The sequence below is a fragment of the Schistocerca piceifrons genome, chromosome 6 (assembly GCF_021461385.2).
Source record: "Schistocerca piceifrons isolate TAMUIC-IGC-003096 chromosome 6, iqSchPice1.1, whole genome shotgun sequence".
Taxonomy (NCBI): domain Eukaryota; kingdom Metazoa; phylum Arthropoda; class Insecta; order Orthoptera; family Acrididae; genus Schistocerca; species Schistocerca piceifrons.
In genome coordinates this window covers 436,817,678-436,837,091 of record NC_060143.1, presented here as the reverse complement: position 1 = coordinate 436,837,091, position 19,414 = coordinate 436,817,678, and the positions used below count along the sequence as shown (strand labels likewise).

Genomic DNA, 19,414 nt, shown 5'->3' with positions numbered 1-19,414 from the left:
CTGTACCAAACTTTGGGTTGGCAGGCCTGGGTAACCAAGAAGGCTTCCTCTAAGTGACCCATGAATAGGTTGGCGTACGAGGGGGCCATCCTGGTACCCATGGCTGTCCCCTTTAATTGTTGGTATGTCTGGCCTTCAAAAGTGAAGAAGTTGTGGGTCAGGATGAAGCTGGCTAAGGTAATGAGGAAAGAGGTTTTAGGTAGGGTGGCAGGTGACCGGTGTGAAAGGAAGTGCTCCATCGCAGCGATGCCCTGGACGTGCGGAATATTTGTGTATAAGGAAGTGGCATCAATGGTTACAAGGATGGTTTCCGGGGGTAACAGATTGGGTAAGGATTCCGGGCGTTCGAGAAAGTGGTTGGTGTCTTTGATGAAGGATGGGAGACTGCATATAATGGGTTGAAGGTGTTGATCTACGTAGGCAGAGATACGTTCTGTGGGGGCTTGGTAACCAGCTACAATGGGGTGGCCGGGATGATTGGGTTTGTGAATTTTAGGAAGAAGGTAGAAGGTAGGGGTGGGGGGTGTCGGTGGGGTCAGGAGGTTGATGGAGTCAGGTGAAAGGTTTTGTAGGGGTCCTAAGGTTCTAAGGATTCCTTGAAGCTCCGTCTGGACATCAGGAATGGGATTACCTTGGCAAAATTTGTGTATGGTGTTGTCTGAAACCTGACGCAGTCCCTCAGCCACATACTCCCGACGATCAAGTACCACGGTCGTGCAACCCTTGTCAGCCGGAAGAATGACGATGGATTGGTCAGCCTTCAGATCACGGATAGCTTGGGCTTCAGCAGTGGTGATGTTGGGAGTAGGATTAAGGTTTTTTAAGAAGGATTGAGAGGCCAGGCTGGAAGTCAGGAATTCCTGTAAGGTTTGGAGAGGGTGATTTTGAGGAAGAGGAGGTGGGTCCCGCTGTGACGCAGACAGGGTTCAATTTGGATAGTGTCTTGGGGAGTTGGATCATTAGGAGTAGGATTAGGATCATTTTTCTTCGTGGCAAAGTGATATTTCCAGCAGAGAGTACGAGTGTAGGACAGTAAATCTTTGACAAGGGCTGTTTGGTTGAATCTGGGAGTGGGGCTGAAGGTGAGGCCTTTGGATAGGACAGAGGTTTCGGATTGGGAGAGAGGTTTGGAGGAAAGGTTAACTACTGAGGGTGTTGTGGTTCCAGATTGTGTTGATTGGAATTTTGAGGTTTTGGAGGGAGTGGAGCTGGGAGTGGGAGATTGAGTAGATGGGAGAGACCGGGTTTGTGTGCAATGAGAGGAGGTTGAGGTTTGCTGGAAAGCTTGTGAAGGGTGAGTGAGTTGGATTTCCGGAGGTGGGAAACCAGGAGATTGGATAGTTTCTTGAGGTGGAGGGTGGCATGCTGTTCTAATTTGCGGTTGGCCTGTAGGAGGATGCTCTGAACAGCCGGTGTGGATGTGGGAGAGGAAAGATTGAGGACTTTTATTAAGGATAGGAGTTGACTGGTGTGTTCATTGGCTGAGTTGATGTTTAGGAACACCTAGAATCCTTACCCAATCTGTTACCCCCGGAAACCATCCTTGTAACCATTGATGCCACTTCCTTATACACAAATATTCCGCATGTCCAGGGCATCGATGCGATGGAGCACTTCCTTTCACGCTGGTCACCTGCCACCCTACCTAAAACCTCCTTCCTCATTACCTTAGCCAGCTTCATCCTGACCCACAACTTCTTCACTTTTGAAGGCCAGACATACCAACAATTAAAGGGAACAGCCATGGGTACCAGGATGGCCCCCTCGTACGCCAACCTATTCATGGGTCACTTAGAGGAAGCCTTCTTGGTTACCCAGGCCTGCCAACCCAAAGTTTGGTACAGATTTATTGATGACATCTTCATGATCTGGACTCACAGTGAAGAAGAACTCCTGAATTTCCTCTCCAACCTCAACTCCTTTTGGTTCCATCAGATTCACCTGGTCCTACTCCAAATCCCATGTCACTTACCTTGACATTGACCTCCATCTGTCCAATGGCCAGCTTCACACGTCCGTCCACATCAAACTCACCAACAAGTAACAGTACCTCCATTATGACAGCTGCCACCCATTCCACATCAAACAGTCCCTTCCCTACAGCCTAGGTCTTTGTGGCAAACGAATCTGCTCCAGTCCGGAATCCCTGAACCATTACACCAACAACCTGACAACAGCTTTCGCATCCTGCAACTACCCTCCCGACCTGGTACAGAAAAAAAAAAAACCAGAGCCACTTCCTCATCTCCTCAAAGCCAGAGCCTCTCACAGAAGAAGCACAAAAGTGCCCCACTTGTGACAAGATACTTTCCGGGACTGGATCAGACTCTGAATGTGGCTCTCCAGCAGGGATACGACTTCCTCAAATCCTCCCCTGAAATGAGATCCATCCTTCATGAAATCCTCCCCACTCCACCAAGAGTGTTCTTTTCCCCCCCTACGGTAACTAACAGTTTGTTGCGAAAGCTTGAATTTTGTGTGTATGTTTGTTTGTGTGTCTATCGACCTGCCAGCGTTTAAAGAGCCCATCTTATGATAACCAGTGACTGAATATGATAATATGGTGTCATACAAAGAATACTAAGTCCATCTTCATGAATGCTGACAAATAATTATAAAAACACGGAGTCAACTACTGAAATCCTGTAACCCTAGAGTAACTTACAGCCTCCAAAACACAGCTATAAGAAAGCAGCGCATTGAAGGAAGAAAGAATAGAGTTTACTGACCCACTGATAACAAGATCATTAGAGGCAGAGCACAAGCTATGATAGCGCAAGGATGTGGAACAAAAATGTCTGAGTTCTTTTTCAAAGGAAACATTCTGACATTTGTCTTAGTCGATTTAGGGAAACTATGGAAAACCTAAACGACCAGACAAGCCTTTCAGTCTTGCTCTTTCCAAATGCAAAACCAAGCAACAGTATGAGAATGGGAAAAATTATGTCACCATAACCATCTACAAGGCTTCCATCTACCCAATAAATGACCTCAGTGAAAATACATTGGAATGCTCTGAGACTTCATATACATCTTACTTTTGGTACTTTGCTGGCTTCACTGCTCAATATGTGGATCAAAGCCTATATGTTGTACTTTTATATATTTTTATTTTGCATATGCATTGTTCTGTCACACAAATAATTAAAATGAATAAATCCCAGCAGTCAAACAATAGAAACTCCACGCAGGAATGATAACAATGTAGGAAAAGAAAGACTCCTACTTACCATAAAGAAGACTTGTTAAGTTGCAGACAGACCAATTAAAAGACACATACATAAAGCTTTCGGAAACAGCCTTCATCAGCAGAAGAGAAACACACGCCTTTCATACACGCAACCTGGCACAGCTCATGCATAAACGACTGCCAACTCCAGCCGCAAATGCTGGAGTTGGCCGTCGTATGCATGAGGTGTGCTTGCCAAAGTGTATGAATGGTGTGCATTTCTCTTTTGCTGATGAAGGCTGGGGCTGAGAGCTTTACGTAAGTGTCTTCTATTGTGCCTGTATACAACTTAATGCTTCTTCTTTACTGTAAGTAGTAATCTGTCTTTTCCATACTATTAAATTCCAGCAATCATCTTCAGTGATTAAAGAAAACCACAGAAAGCCAAACATAAAAATGTACTCCGATAGCTCTGATAAGTAGTATACTGCAAATGGGCAGAAACTGGACCTACAACAAGCAAGGAAATGCTGCCTGTTCAAAGTATAAATCACAATAATAATAATAATAATAATAATAATGATAGTAATGTGTAATAATGATGCATGTTAATTATTACAAAATATGATGGAATGTTATTATGCTGTCAGCAATGTCTGGTTGCTGATTCATAGACAGTCAATGTGAAATATGTGAGTGAAATTTTAATCTAAACAGCTTTTAAAAGTTACAAGTTTTTGGGACAATATCCATCTCAAAGTTAACTAGCCAATAATATGTGAGGTGAAATGACACTTCTGTTGACATTATTCAACTGACATGCAGTACTATAAGGCATTTGAATGTCAGACACCAAACAAAAGAAAGTTTGTTAAGCATCAACAGTGGTTGCCATAAGATGTTTAATAAATTCATCTTCAGTAAGTAATGTACATCTTCAGTGCTTATAAAAAAAATCCTTATGCTATTAATGGTAAAAGTCACTTGTTAAAAGTAGTAGCATTTAATATTTAACTGCAAAGTAGCTGACTTAATGAAATCATTATTTTAAAATAAATATTTTATTGACAAAGAGCATGGAATTGTGGGCGTTGTAAGTCTTTAGGGTGCTGGTAAAGCTGAAGTAAGTTTAGACTTCAAAAATCGAGCCATGAAATATAGAACTTAACTGGTGGTTGATTCTACAGAGACAGGAATAAATTCGGACTACAATCAATATAGTATGCATTTGTGTTGCAGAAAAAGTGAGTTATTACAATAATAACCACAATGGCAATAAATTGCACCAAGATAAGATTTATAATCTTATCCCGGGTGTCTCTCACATGGGTCATAAGGCGCATTTTCTCTGGTGTTTTGGCAGATATCTGCAATTTCATTTTTGCAGTGTGTATCTAAAATCAGCCCAAACAATTCCTGCTCATCATGTCTTTCATAAGATGCCCAGCATCAACAGCACTGGTTTGTTTTCCACTGCAAACAAAATGATTTTTAAAGTGCAATTTTAAGTGCCCATCTAAGACAGCAATCCCAAATTAGTCTAGTCTTTATTATGTATTAACAGTGACAGTCAAAAACAAGGAATAATCAGTACTGCAGCAGTGACTGAGCAGCATTTCTGCGCAGCTTTAGTAGTCAATGGGGGCCAGGGCTGTACTGTTGCTGCTGGAGTACTCACTATTCTTCATGTTTTACTGTCCCCGTCCATGCACATCAATAAATGGAATGTCGTACTACACTAATTTTGAACTGCTCTGTTGAATGGACGTATAAAATTTCACCTTAAAAATAATTTTGTTTGGAATGGGGAACATACCGAAGTTTCCCGTTGACACTGATGTTGCTTGAAGAACGTAATGAGCAGTAACTGCTATTACGTAACAAATAAACTCCTCCTGATACTGATCATGAGTGTAGGATACTGTAGCCGTATGGTAGTGAGTGCAAATTACTTATTCTGCTCATGGCTACATAAGGTGTGTGAGAGAGAATTTTGTACTATAAACTACCACTGTAAACATCTCATTAGAACCTTTGATAGAACTGCAGTTTAAAAATAATTATGAAATTACACATGAAATACACACCAATAAGATATTTGATTAGGGAAGAGAAGAGAGGAAAAACAATCGAAATACAGGGCTATTCAAAAAGAAGGAATGGATTTCAAAAATTTATATCTTCCAAATTACAACAGGTAGCACCTTAATTCCAACGTTCCTGGACAGACAACAGTTTAAAATCTGAACAGTCCTGATAGACATTCCAATCATGGGTGCACTGGCACTGTTGCTTTCTTCTTCATGGAGACAAATGTGGTAGGACTAACCCATCCAGACTTGCTTCAAAACTGTTTATTTCCTCAACTTGAAGATGATTCAGATGACTTCGTCTTCATGCAAGATGGTGCCATGCTTCATTTCTCTAAATGTGTCCGACGTTACCTGAATGACACCATTCCAGGACAATGGGTTGGAAGAGGAGGAGCACAAGATGAACTTCATTGTCGGTGACCTCCCAGCTCTCCAGACCTCACAACTTGTGACTTTTACCTATAGGGTTACGTAAAAGACTGTATTTTAATCCCCCCTATGCCTCACATTCTTAAAAGTCTGCAGCATCCATTGTTGAAGTGGTAAATTTGATAATGAGAGATCAGCTGCTTTGTGGCTGGCAGGAAATGAGCAACTATTTTGATATTTGTCGTGCAGCACATGGTGCTCACATTGAATGCATAAAATCTGAACTTTTCTTTCCCGGAATGCTGGAATCGAGTTTCTATGTTTTGTAGTTTGGAAGCAATAAATGTTTGAAATCTGTTCCTTCTTTTTGAATAGCCATGTATAAAGAATGAAAAGGAAATAGAAATACATGTTTTAATTTGTGATCTGTGTAGCATATATTTAAGATTATTTATTTATTCATCTTTAGACAGTATCCACTGTATGGATGTAGCCAAAACATATATTATTTCCAATATATCATTTTACAAACATATCCTCACTGAGTTAAAACATACATCATGCTTTATGTATACACAAATACTATACAAGATTTTGCCAACATGGCCTATGCCAGGAGAGAATTCACTCACTTCTCACACTAAAGAAAAAATTGATAACAAATGAAGCTACAGCTTCAGAAGATTATAAACAACACTTACTTTATGGCTTTTGATGTGTCAATTGGTACTTTCACAGCCGGCTCTGAAACAGATAATACAAGAAATGATAAGTAAAACTGTCAAGGTAAAGCAATAACAACTTCTAACCACTGCAATCAACACTTTTATCCTCAAATACACAACAATTAGATTTATTTATTCACCAAAGTCAATGACTTGTTAGGCTCACCTATTATCTCTGAGATATTTTGTATCTATTTTTTGTCTTTAAATGCTTTACTTTCTTCTTTAGATTAATAGGTGTAGGTACAGCTGTCCTCAAGCTCAAGGTGGTTAGAGCACCATGGCTTTCCTAGGCACAGTCCTAATGGTTGTAGTATGGCTTTGTCTTTCTCTGATCTTTGAACTGACTTACCCAGCTAATAACAGGGGCTTTACAATTCAATGTGCATTTCAAATTATGGTGCTGCTTGGCATTTTTCACACCTGCAAACTATTTATGGAAGTGAATGATGCAATAAGTTCCAGAAAAAAAATCCTAGCACCGAGTGAGTATCGAATTCTGGATTTGAATTTGTTGTCTAATGCTTTCTACTTAGCCTTGCAGTCACAATTATATAGACCCTGCTGAGGAACTTTTTTATAATGTAGGAAGAAGTTATATTAAAATTGTTTCTACATTACCTTCATGACACCTCTGCCCCCTTTCCTTACATGTTGCAAATGTGATTTTAGCAATAATCAGCCTTTGTTTGCACTGTTAGAAATTAATAATGAACAACAAACACGTTAAAATTTTCATTAATTTTAATATCACTGTTTACTAAAGCAATATCTGATTTGAACAGCTCACATACAGAATTGATACATTATAGCATTTGCAAATATGGGATGTTACAATATAAAATCTGTACTTAGTAGTTTCCCCAGTCACAAAGGATATGTCAATGCAGAAGAGAAAAGCAAACTTGCTTGCTGGAACTTAATTATAATCACTCTGTACATGTGACATCTTTCTATTTGTATCAGACACACACACACACACACACACACACACACACACACACACACACACACACAAAGAGAGAGAGAGAGAGAGAGAGAGAGAGAGAGTTTTTCTACTGTGTATATTTAGATGTAGGATACAATGAATACAATTTCTTTTTGCCACCTGTAAGCAACTTTAATACACAAATGCCACTGCATAATTTGTACACGCTGCTTTTTGAGTGATACTAAAGGTTACTTCTTAATAAGAGAGGTCTTCTGTTGGGTGTTCCAAATGTGATATTTGCTAATGTTACTGTTATTTTGAAATGGTGACAGGTTATTTGTGACAAACATCATAATACAATCATGGAGGGAGGGGTTAACACATACATCATGTTCCTTTTGTCTATTTTTGTTGAATTAATACTCTAGTGTCATAAATGAACAGTGAAGATTACAATGGGCTACTATTTAGTGCCATAGCCTGACACAAACCAGGCAACTCACTACCATGAACCAAATAACGCGTGGATATTGTGAAGTCAGTGAACATTTAGGTAGTTAAATTCTGGATATATACCTCATAAGTCAGAGTTGCAAAATCTTCTGTACTCCATTGCCACTTACAAATTAGTAACCTTGTCATAATTAATGTTATAAATGAGTGACAAAATGATCTGACGATTTTCGCTGCTGCGCGGTTCAGCGAATAGGTGGTGGGGGATGGTGGGGATAGGCGCGTTTCAGAGCCTACTCATGAACATTCTTAGTAACTTTGGAGCAGTGGTTGGTTGAGCATCACGCGTTTGTTGTCGAGGCATTTTCTAAAAGTGGCGATTCCTGCACTGTTGTGCAGCAGCAGTTCCGAAGGAGTTTTAATTTAGGTTCTGACATGCAACACAATTATGCTGTGTGTGAGTAACTTCAGAGCTAGCAGTTCAGCATTGAAACGGAAGTTGACAGCCCATCCAAGGTCAGCCCGGACACCAGAGAATATTGATAGAGTAAGAGAAGCTGTGAAAGCCATTTCTCGGCAGCCGACCTGTAAACAAGCTGCTGCTTCGCAAATGTCTGACCACTTGGTAAGACAAATTTTGCAGTTCCCTCTGCATTTCCATCCATACAAAATGGCTATTGTTCAGCAGTTAAAGCCCAATGACTATGCAAAGCAAAAAGCATTTTCAGAGCAAATGACTGATTTGATGACAGGCGAAAAAATTTTCACGATGAGCGATGAGGAGCATTTTCATCTGTATGGTTGTGTACACAAACAGAACTTACATTATTGGTCAGCTACAAATCCTAAAGAACTGCATGAATGTCCTCTGTATAGTCCTAAGATCACTGTGTGGTGTGGTGTAGCAAAAACTTGTGTCAATAGGTCGTATTTCTTTGAAGAGGGTGGTCAAACTGTTATGGTCAATTCGCAACTTTATCTGTTGATGTTACAAAACTTCCTGATCTCTGGACTTCAGAGAAATCGCTTAGTGCACAGTAGAATGTAGTTCCAGCAGGATGTGGCAACTGCTCATACAGCCAATGAGGTGATGAACTTTGGGAAAAGGAAGTTTCGTGGCCGAGTAATCAATCTCGCATTTTGGGGATACTGCATGACCAGCATGCTCCCCTGATCTAAGCATTTGTGATTTTTTCTTGTGGGGTTTCTTGAAATCAAGAGTCTATACAAACAAGCCCCACATACTGGTGAATTTAAGGTGGCCGTAACTCAAGAAATCGCCAACCTGTCTTCTGCAATGTTTGGGAAGTTGTTCAACAGTTTTGGTGCGAGACTGGAGGAGTTCTTCATCACAGAAGGGCACCATTTGAAGGACGTCACCTTCAAATTTTAAATTGATGAAATCGGTTGGTCCAATGATATGTTCTTTAATTTCCATCAACACCATTCTGACATCTGACCAATAAGACATTTCTTATCAATCTTAACACTTGCTTTATTTGTACTTTACAACCGTAAGATCTTTTTGCCACTCTGTATACTAAAGCGTATATTTCAAATAGCGCACAGGTCTATATTTCTGCATAGGATATGCTATGTTAGTGGAGATATTTGTTTGTACTACACCATTATGAGATGCAGCAGCTGGAGATTGACAGCCATCGCTTTTACGTCGCTGCAAGTACAGCATGGAGTTTCCAACACTGTGCTGAAGGGACTTCTTAGAGAAGGTAAGAGTGAGAATCACAATGAAATATTGTATATTAAAAAAAGATGTATCCATAAAAATGGGAAGCTTTTGGTTTAGTGAGACTTGTACTCAGATATCAACACTGAAAGTAAAGTTTGTAAACACCCATGCAATAAATGCAAACTGTTGTACAATTTAGAGGAAATTCATTGCAACTAGATGGACCTTGCTGTGATGGGGTGGCTTGCGTGCCTCAATGATACAGATAGCTCTACTGAAGATGCAACCACAAGAAACGGATATTGAGAAGCCAAACAAACATGTGGTTCCTGCAGAGGAGCAGCAGCCTTTTCAGTAGTCGCAGGAGCAACAGTCTGGATGATTGACTGACCTGGACTTGTGAAATCAACCGACATGGCCTTGCTATGCTGGTACTCATAATGGCTGAAAGCAATGGGAAACTACAGCTCTTATTTCTCCCGGGGGCATGCAGCTCTACTATATGGTTAAATAATGGAGGCACCCTCTTGGCTAAAATAGGGTGAAGGCAAATTAGTCCCTCGTGCAGATCTAAGGGTGGGGACTATTCAGGAGGATGTCATCAGGAAAAACAAAACTGGCATTCCGCGGATCGGAGCATGGAACATTAGATCCCTTAATTGGGCAGGTAAAGTTCAGTGGCATGAGGAATAGGACTTCTGGTCACATGAGTACAGGGTTACAAAAATATAAAATCAAATAGGGGTAATGCAGGAGTGGGTTTAATAATGAATAGAAAAATGGGAATCCAGGTAAGATACTACAAATTGCATAGTGAACACCTTATCACAGCAAGATAGACATGAAGCCCACACCCACCACAATAGTACAAGTTTATACACCAACTAGCTCTGTAGGTGATGAAGAGCTTGAAGAAATGTATGATGAAATTAAAGAAATTAATAAGATAGTTAAGGGAGATGAAAGTTTAACTGTGATGGGGAACTGGAATTTGATAGTTGGAAATGGAAAAGAAAGAAAAATAATGAGTGCCTATGGGCTGGGAGAAAGGAACGAAACAGGAAGCTGCCTGGTAGAATTTTGCACAGAGCATAATTTAAACATTGCTAACATTTGGTTTAAGAATCAGGAAAGAAGGTTGTATATATGGAAGAGACCTGGAGATGCCGAAAGATTTAAGACTGATTACATAATGGCATGGCAGAGATTTCAGAACTAGATTTTAAATGGTAAGACACCTCGAGGGGGAGATGTGATCTCTGACCAAACTTTTATTAGTTATGAACTGTAGATTAAAACTGAAGAAATTGAAAAAAGGGAGGAAATTAAGGAGATGGCACTTGAATATGCTGAAAGAATCAGAGGTTGTTGAGATTTTCAGAGGGAGCATTTTGCAAAATCTATATCTACATCTTCATCCACACTCCGCAAGCCACCTCACGGAGTGTGACACAGGGTACCTTGAGTACCTCTATCAGTACTTCTATTCCAGTCTTGTATTGTTCGTGGAAAGAAAGATTGTCGGTATGCCTCTGTGTGTGCTCTAATCTTTCTGATTTTATCCTCATGGTCTCTTCGCAAGATATACGTAGGAGTGAGCAATATCCTGCTTGATTCCTCTGGGAAGGTATGTTCTCGAAACTTCACAAACTTCAACAAAACTTCGAAACTTCAACAAAAGCCCGTACCGAGCTACTGAGCGTCTCTCTTGCAGTCTTCCACTGGAGTTCATCTATCATCTCCGTAACACTTTCGCGATTACTAAATGATCCTACAATGAAGAGCGCTGCTCTCCATTGGATCTTCTCTATCTCTTCTATCAACCCTATCTGGTATGGATCCCACACCGGTGAGCAGTATTCAAGCAGTGGGCGAACAAGTGTACTGCAACCTACTTGCTTTGTTTTCGGACTGCATTTCCTTAGGATTCTTCCAATGAATCTCAGTCTGGCATCTGCTTTACCGACGATTAATTTTATATGGTCATTCCATTTTAAATCACTCCTAATGCCTACTCCCAGATAATTTATGGAATTAACTGCTTCCAGTTGCTGACCTGCTATATTGTAGCTAAATGATAAAGGATCTTTCTTTCTATGTATTTGCAGCACATTACACTTGTCTACATTGAGATTCAAGTGCCAGTTGACTACAGGGAGCATCAGACAATGGTTGACTAGAACAGGGGGAAGGAGTAGGTAGAAGACAAATGGATGGCTTTGAGAGATGAAATAGTGAAAACAGCAATGGGTAAAAAGACAAGGCCCAGAACAAATTCTTGAATAACACAAGAGGTATTGAGTTTAACTTTTAAAAACATAAAATATAAAAATGCAGCAAATGAAGCAGATGAAACAAAATACAAACGTATAAAAATGAGATAAAAGTATAAAATGGCTAAGCACCAATGGCTAGAGAAAAAAATGTATTTTAAAGCATATTTCATCAGGGGAAAGATAGATACCGTCTACAGGAGAATTAAAGATGTCTTTGGAGAAAAGATAAGTAGCTGTATGAATATCAAGAGCTCAGATGGAAAACCAGTCCTAAGTAATGAAGGGAAAACTGAAAGGTGGAAGGAGTACATAGAGTGTTTATATGAGGGAGATGAACTTGAAGTTAAAATTATAGCAATGGAAAAGGACATAGAAGAAGAGGAGGTGGACGACATGATACTGCTAGAAGAATTTGACAGAGTACTGAAAGGCCTAAGTTGAAACAAGGCCCCTGGAGCAGACAGCATTTTATCAGAACTACTGATAGCATTAGGCGAGAGAGTCATGATAAAACTCTTCAATCTGATGTATAAGATATATGAGAAAGAGAAATGCCCTCAGATTTCAAAAAGAATGTAATAATTCCAATTCCAAAGAAAGTACATCCTGACAGGTGTGAATATTACCAAACTATCAGGTTAGAGGCAATACTGACCCTACAACTACTATTAGAGGATAGGGTAAGGGAAAGGCAAACCTATGTTCAGAGCATTTGTAGACTTGGAGAAAGCTTTTGACAATATCGACTAGAGGTAGGAGGCGTAAAATACAGGGAGAGAAAGGCTATTTACAACTTGTACAGACATCAGATGGCAGTTATGAGATTCGAGGACCATGAAAGGGAAGCAGGGATTGAGAAGGGAGTGAGACAGGGTTGTAGCTTATGCCTGACGTTATTCAATCTGTACATCGAGCAACCAGTAAAGTAAACCAAGAAAAAATTTGGAGTAAAGTTTAGGAAGAAAAAATAAAAACCTTGAGGTTTGCCAATGACACTGTAATTGTCAGAGATAGCAAAGGACTTGGAAGAACGGTTGAACAGAATGGACACTGTCTTGAAAGGAGGATATAAGATGAACATCAACAAAAGCAATTTAAGAATAACAGAATGTAGTTGAATTAAGTCAGGTGATGCTGAGGGAATTAGATAAGGAAACTAAGCACTTAAAGTACTAAATGAGTTTTGCTTTTTGTGTAGCAAAATAACTGATGATGACCGAAGTAGACACAATATAAAAGGAGTCTTCACATGGCTCTCTATCCCATTCTCTGTGATGATGGAAGGGGTACAGCACTCACCATTCAAAGGCCTGAGCTCACCGCCTGCATGTGGTGCACGTTTGCTGTGGAGCCCTGTCCTAGATAAACTGAAGTTTCATGAAATTGATGGTGCAGCCAACCAATAGGTAATGTTGCATCTAACCAAAAGAATACAGTTGTACTTAGTAATTAAGCCAATGTAATTAAACCAAGATTCTTCTGAATGGGAACAAATCAGGCATGGGGTTCCCGAAAAACTCAATCTTATGTCTGCCAGTGTCCTCACATGTAGGCCATCTTCCATCTCATATACAACAAGGAAGATTAGGTCTTTTTGCAGATGACACTAGTACTGTAATCAATCTCACATTTACACCATCTTCCATCTAATATACAACAAGGAAGATTAGGTCTTTTTGCAAATGATACTAGTACTGTAATCAACCCAAGCACACATACAACAACAGAAGAGATTGTAAGCAATGTTCTTAAAGGTGTCATTCACTGGTTTTCTGCGAATGGTGTCACTCTCGATTTTAAAAAGACACAACATAATCAGTTCTCCACATCTAGAAGTACTACACCAACCATAAGTGTAACAAATGGTGAAGAAGTAACAAATATAGTGAAAACTTCCAAAATTTTAGGTGTCCATATTGAAGAGAAGTAAATGAATTTTAAAACTCCTAAAGTGACTTGGTTGGGCCACATCTGCACATAGAACCATTGCAAATCTTGGGGACAGACAGTATGTTGACGTATGAGGGTTGTTTGGAAAGTAAGGTCCAATCGGTTGTGAAATGGAAACCACAGTGAAAATCTGATGAAGTTTTGCACAGACGTGTGGGGCAATGTCTCTAGTATGCCTATTGATCACCACACATTGCTCTTTTCAGTTCTGAGCTCACAGTGAGCATGTAAAGATGCCTAGAAAATAAAGTCTCCTGCCAAGTATGGGTGCCTGCTGAGAGATTTCACCTGATATCATGCAACCTCACATAATATAACTGTCACGCATTTCATTCTCAGAGACATTTCTTGGCTGCACATTGCAGGTGCAATGAGGATGCTCCTGCTGCAATTTCAATGCTCACCCACCATACAACACGGACTCTGCTCACTCTGATTTTCATCTCTGCTCGCATGAACTGCTGGTTATGAAGGTAGGATTTTGGCATTGGTGGCTATCTTCTACAACAAGGGCCTTGGAAAGATGGTACAATGCTATGACAAATGTCTAAGTTGGAGCAACAACTATGCAGAGAAGTAGCTAGAAGGCATAGGCAACTGCTCAAAGAAAAAAAAAAAAAATCCATTTTCACTGTGGTTTCCATTTTGCAACCAATTGGACCTTGCTTTCTGAATAATCATCATATTTTGCATATTTTTACTCAACAATCACATAATGAAAAACATTATGGGGTCACTCATCTCTAAGAAAGAAGAAAATGCTCATTACTCAAAAACATGCTATAAGAATAATTTGTGGTGCTCACGCGCCATCATGTGGTACATATCTATTTAAGGGCTTGGACATTTTGCCTTCTGTTGTGTGGTATATTTATTCCTCCATGAAGTAAGTTGTAAATAATCCACTGAAGATCAAAAGGAACATGACATACATAATTATAAAGAGGAAAAAAATGGCATTCATTACTCTACATTAATGTTGTCCTTAGCACAAAAAGGGGTGCAACTATAATTTTTGATCACTCACCAGTGATATAAAATGTCTGACAGAGAGCAAAGCAAAATCTGAAAGCAAACTCAAGAAGGTATCTCTGACAACTCCTTCCATTCCTTGGAAGAATTTCTATTATTATAATTTGAATCAGGAGGTCAGTGGGAATTACTAACTCATTTCTGTATATTCTTTTTTATACAAAAAAGCCTTTCAGAGGAAACTATAATCAATGATGCCATCCCTTAACATGTTTAGATTAAGAGTATTATATAAATGATAGTGTCTGTTCAAGAACAAAATATGAATGAATATTCTGTGGAATATAATTTAGTATATATTATAATGGGGTTTGTAAATTTAATTTATTAAATAACGAATCTAGTAAGAGTTTATGCACTTTTCTCCTGGGTGGTAATCTTAATTATTGGTACGTATTTTGTTTCAGGGAATTTGTATTATTTTTAATTTAGTATATCCTATGATTTGGTTAATGGCCGAAAGCAAGGGGAAACTACAGCTGTAATTTTTCCCGAGGGCATGAAGCTTTACTGTGTGGTTAAATGATGATGGCGTCCTCTTGGGTAAAATATTCCGGAGGTAAAATAGTCCCCCATCCGGATCTATGGGTGGGGATTACTCAAGAGAATGTCATTATCAGTAGAAAGAAAACTGGCGTTCTACGGATCGGAGCGAGGAATGTCAGATCCCTTAATCGGGCAGGTAGGTTAGAAAATTTAAAAAGGGAAATGGATAGGTTAAAGTTAGATATAGAGGGAATTAGTGAAGTTCGGTGGCAGGAGGAACAAGACATTTGGTCAGGTGACTACAGGGTTATAAATACAAAATGAAGATAGATACGAAGCGCACACCTACCACAGTAGTACAAGTTTATATGCCGACTAGCTCTGCAGATGAGGAAGAAATTGAAGAAATGTATGATGAAATAAAAGAAATTATTCAGGTAGTGAAGGGAGACTAAAATTTAATAGTCATGGGTGACTGGAATTCGTCAGTAGGAAAAGGGAGAGAAGGAAACATAGTAGGGGAATGTGGATTGGGGCTAAGAAATGAAAGAGGAAGCCGTCTGGTAGAATTTTGCACAGAGCACAACTTAATCATAGCTAACACTTGGTTCAAGAATCATAAAAGAAGGTTGTATACATGGAAAAAGCCTGGAGATACTGACAGGTTTCAGATAGATTATATAATGGTAAGACAGAGATTTAGGAACCAGGTTTTAAATTGTAAGACATTTCCAGGGGCAGATGTTGACTCTGACCACAATCTATTGGTTATGAACTGTAGATTAAAACTGAAGAAACTACGCAAAAGTGGTAATTTAAGGAGATGGGACCTGGATAAACTGACTAAAGCAGAGGTTGTACAGAGAATCAGGGAGAGCATAAGGGAACAATTGACAAGGAGGGGGGGAAGAAATACAGTAGAAGAAGAATGTGTAGCTTTGAGGGATGAAGTAGTGAAGGCAGCAGAGGATCAAGTGGGTAAAAAGACGAGGGCTAGTAGAAATCCTTGGGTAACAGAAGAAATATTGAATTTAATTGATGAAAGGAGAAAATATAAAAATGCAGTAAATGAAGCAGGCAAAAACGAATACAAACGTCTCAAAAATGAGATCGACAGGAAGTGCAAAATGGCTAATCAGACATGGGTAGAGGATAAATGTAAGGATGTAGAGGCTTATCTCACTAGGGGTAAGATAGATACAGTCTACAGGAAAATTAAAGAGACCTTTGGAGAAAAGAGAGCCACTTGTATGAATATCAAGAGCTCAGATGGAAACCCAGTTCTAAGTAAAGAGGGGAAAGCAGAAAGGTGGAAGGAGTATATAGAGGGTCTATAGAAGGGCGATGTACTTGAGGACAATATTATGGAAATGGAAGAGGATGTAGATGAAGATGAAATGGGGGATATGATACTGCGTGAAGAGTTTGACAGAGCACTGAAAGACCTGAGTCAAACAAGGCCCCGGGAGTAGACAACATTCCATTTGAACTACTGATGGCCTTGGGAGAGCCAGTCCTGACAAAACTCTACCACCTGGTGAGCAAGATGTATGAGACAGGCGAAATACCCTCAGACTTCAAGAAGAATATAATAATTCCAATCCCAAAGAAAGCAGTTGTTGACAGATGTGAAAATTACCGAACTATCAGTTTAATAAGTCACGGCTGCAAAATACTAATGCGAATTCTTTACAGACGAATGGAAAAACTAGTAGAAGCTGACCTCGGGTAAGATCAGTTTGGATTCCTCAGAAATGTTGGAACACGTGAGGCAATACTGACCCTATGACTTATCTTAGAAGCTAGATTAAAGAAAGGCAAATCTACGTTTCTAGCATTTGTAGACTTAGAGAAAGCTTTTGACAATGTTGACTGGAATACTCTCTTTCAAATTCTGAAGGTGGCTGGGGTAAAATACAGGGAGCGAAAGGCTATTTACAATTTGTACAGAAACCAGATGGCAGTTATAAGAGTCGAGGGACATGAAAGGGAAGCAGTGGTTGGGAAGGGAGTGAGACAGGGTTGTAGCCTCTCCCCGATGTTGTTCAATCTGTATATTGAGCAAGCAGTAAAGGAAACAAAAGAAAAATTTGGAGTACGTATTAAAATCCATGGAGAAGAAATAAAAACTTTGAGGTTCGCCGATGACATTGTAATTCTGTCAGAGACAGCAAAGGACTTGGAAGAGCAGTTGAACGGAATGGACAGTGTCTTGAAAGGAGGGTATAAGATGAATATCAACAAAAGCAAAACAAGGATAATGGAATGTAGTCAAATTAAGTCGGGTGATGCTGAAGGAATTAGATTAGGAAATGAGACACTCAAAGTAGTGAAGGAGTTTTGCTATTTGGGGAGCAAAATAACTGATGATAGTCGAAGTAGAGAGGATATAAAATGTAGACTGGCAATGGCAAGGAAAGCGTTTCTGAAGAAGAGAAATTTGTTAACATCGAATATAGATTTAAGTGTCAAGAAGTTGTTTCTGAAATTATTTGTATGGAGTGTAGCCATGTATGGAAGTGAAACATGGACGATAAATAGTTTGGACAAGAAGAGAATAGAAGCTTTCAAAATGTGGTGCTACAGAAGAATGCTTAAGATTAGATGGGTAGATCACATAACTAATGAGGAAGTACTGAATAGGATTGGGGAGAAGAGAAGTTTGTGGCACAACTTGACTAGAAGAAGCGATCGGTTGGTAGGACATGTTCTGAGGCACCAAAGGATCACCAATTTAGTATTGGAGGGCAGTGTGGAGGGTAAAAAATGTAGAGGGAGACCAAGAGATGAATACACTAAGCAGATTCAGAAGGATGTAAGTTGCAGTAGGTACTGGGAGATGAAGAAGCTTGCACAGGATAGAGGAGCATGGAGGGCTGCATCAAACCAGTCTCAGGACTGAAGACCACAACAACAACAATAACAACAACAACACCATGATTTGGTTTATATAATTATTTATTTATTTGTTTATTTTTCTAGGTTAATTTAGCTTACTTTAGGTAGTCAACTGAAGCTCACTACTTAAATAACAAATTTAAGAGTACAATATAATAGAAGGAAACATTCCACGTGGGAAAAATTATATATAAAAACAAAGATGAGGTGACTTACCGAACGAAAGCGCTGGCAGGTCGATAGACACACAAACAAACACAAACATACACACAAAATTCAAGCTTTCGCAACAAACTGTTGCCTCATCAGGAAAGAGGGAAGGAGAGGGGAAGACGAAAGGAAGTGGGTTTTAAGGGAGAGGGTAAGGAGTCATTCCAATCCCGGGAGCGGAAAGACTTACCTTAGGGGGAAAAAAGGACAGGTATACACTCGCACACACGCACATATCCATCCACACATACAGACACAAGCAGACATATTTAAATATACATACAGACACAAGCAGACATATTTAAATATACATACAGACACAAGCAGACATATTTAAATATGTCTGCTTGTGTCTGTATGTGTGGATGGATATGTGCGTGTGTGCGAGTGTATACCTGTCCTTTTTTCCCCCTAAGGTAAGTCTTTCCGCTCCCGGGACTGGAATGACTCCTTACCCTCTCCCTTAAAACCCACTTCCTTTCGTCTTCTCCTCTCCTTCCCTCTTTCCTGATGAGGCAACAATTTGTTGCGAAAGCTTGAATTTTGTGTGTATGTTTGTGTTTGTTTGTGTGTCTATCGACCTGCCAGCGCTTTCGTTCGGTAAGTCACCTCATCTTTGTTTTTATATATAAATTTAAGAGTACGTAAGAGATGCTCGTAGCTAATTTGCCATCCTTGTAACTTAGTCCGCATCTAGGACAAAAGTTACTGCTTTTGTTGCTACACTCCATAGGCTTACATAGATGGGTGTTAGAGCCAATTTTCAGGAGGGGGAGGGGGGGGGGGGAGGTGAAGTTGATGTGATGGTGTCTGATATGTAGGATTGACAAAGATCTTTGTCCTCCAGTCCATCGGCAAAGTACCACCCATGGAGGGATCCTAGGGGTGGGGGGGGGGGGGGGGGGGGCGGCGGTAAGGTTATTCGTCTTTGGATAACTGTCTTCTGTTTCTTCTTTGGCACCAACATTTCTAGTCTTGCTTTTCCTTTCTTTCTTCTCCACCAGGGGTACCATTCTATTCTCCCAGTTTCACATTAAACAGTTCCACTGCATGAACCCTTCTTTTATCCATACATTTAAACCTGTTTCCAAAGGATTGCCCAGAGTGGTAGCAATGCTTAAGTAACTTCTGT

General features: G+C 39.8%; 1 protein-coding gene across 1 annotated transcript in view; it reads right to left on the bottom strand.

The window, feature by feature from the left end:
- The window catches only part of LOC124802734 (serine/threonine-protein kinase/endoribonuclease ire-1), a 146,566-nt gene that overhangs the window by 111,870 nt on the left and 15,282 nt on the right, over positions 1 to 19,414 (bottom strand). The window contains exon 3 of the mRNA XM_047263706.1: positions 6,333 to 6,375. Within this exon, the coding sequence (XP_047119662.1) occupies positions 6,333 to 6,375 (43 nt within the window). The remainder of the gene's footprint in view (positions 1 to 6,332; positions 6,376 to 19,414) is intronic.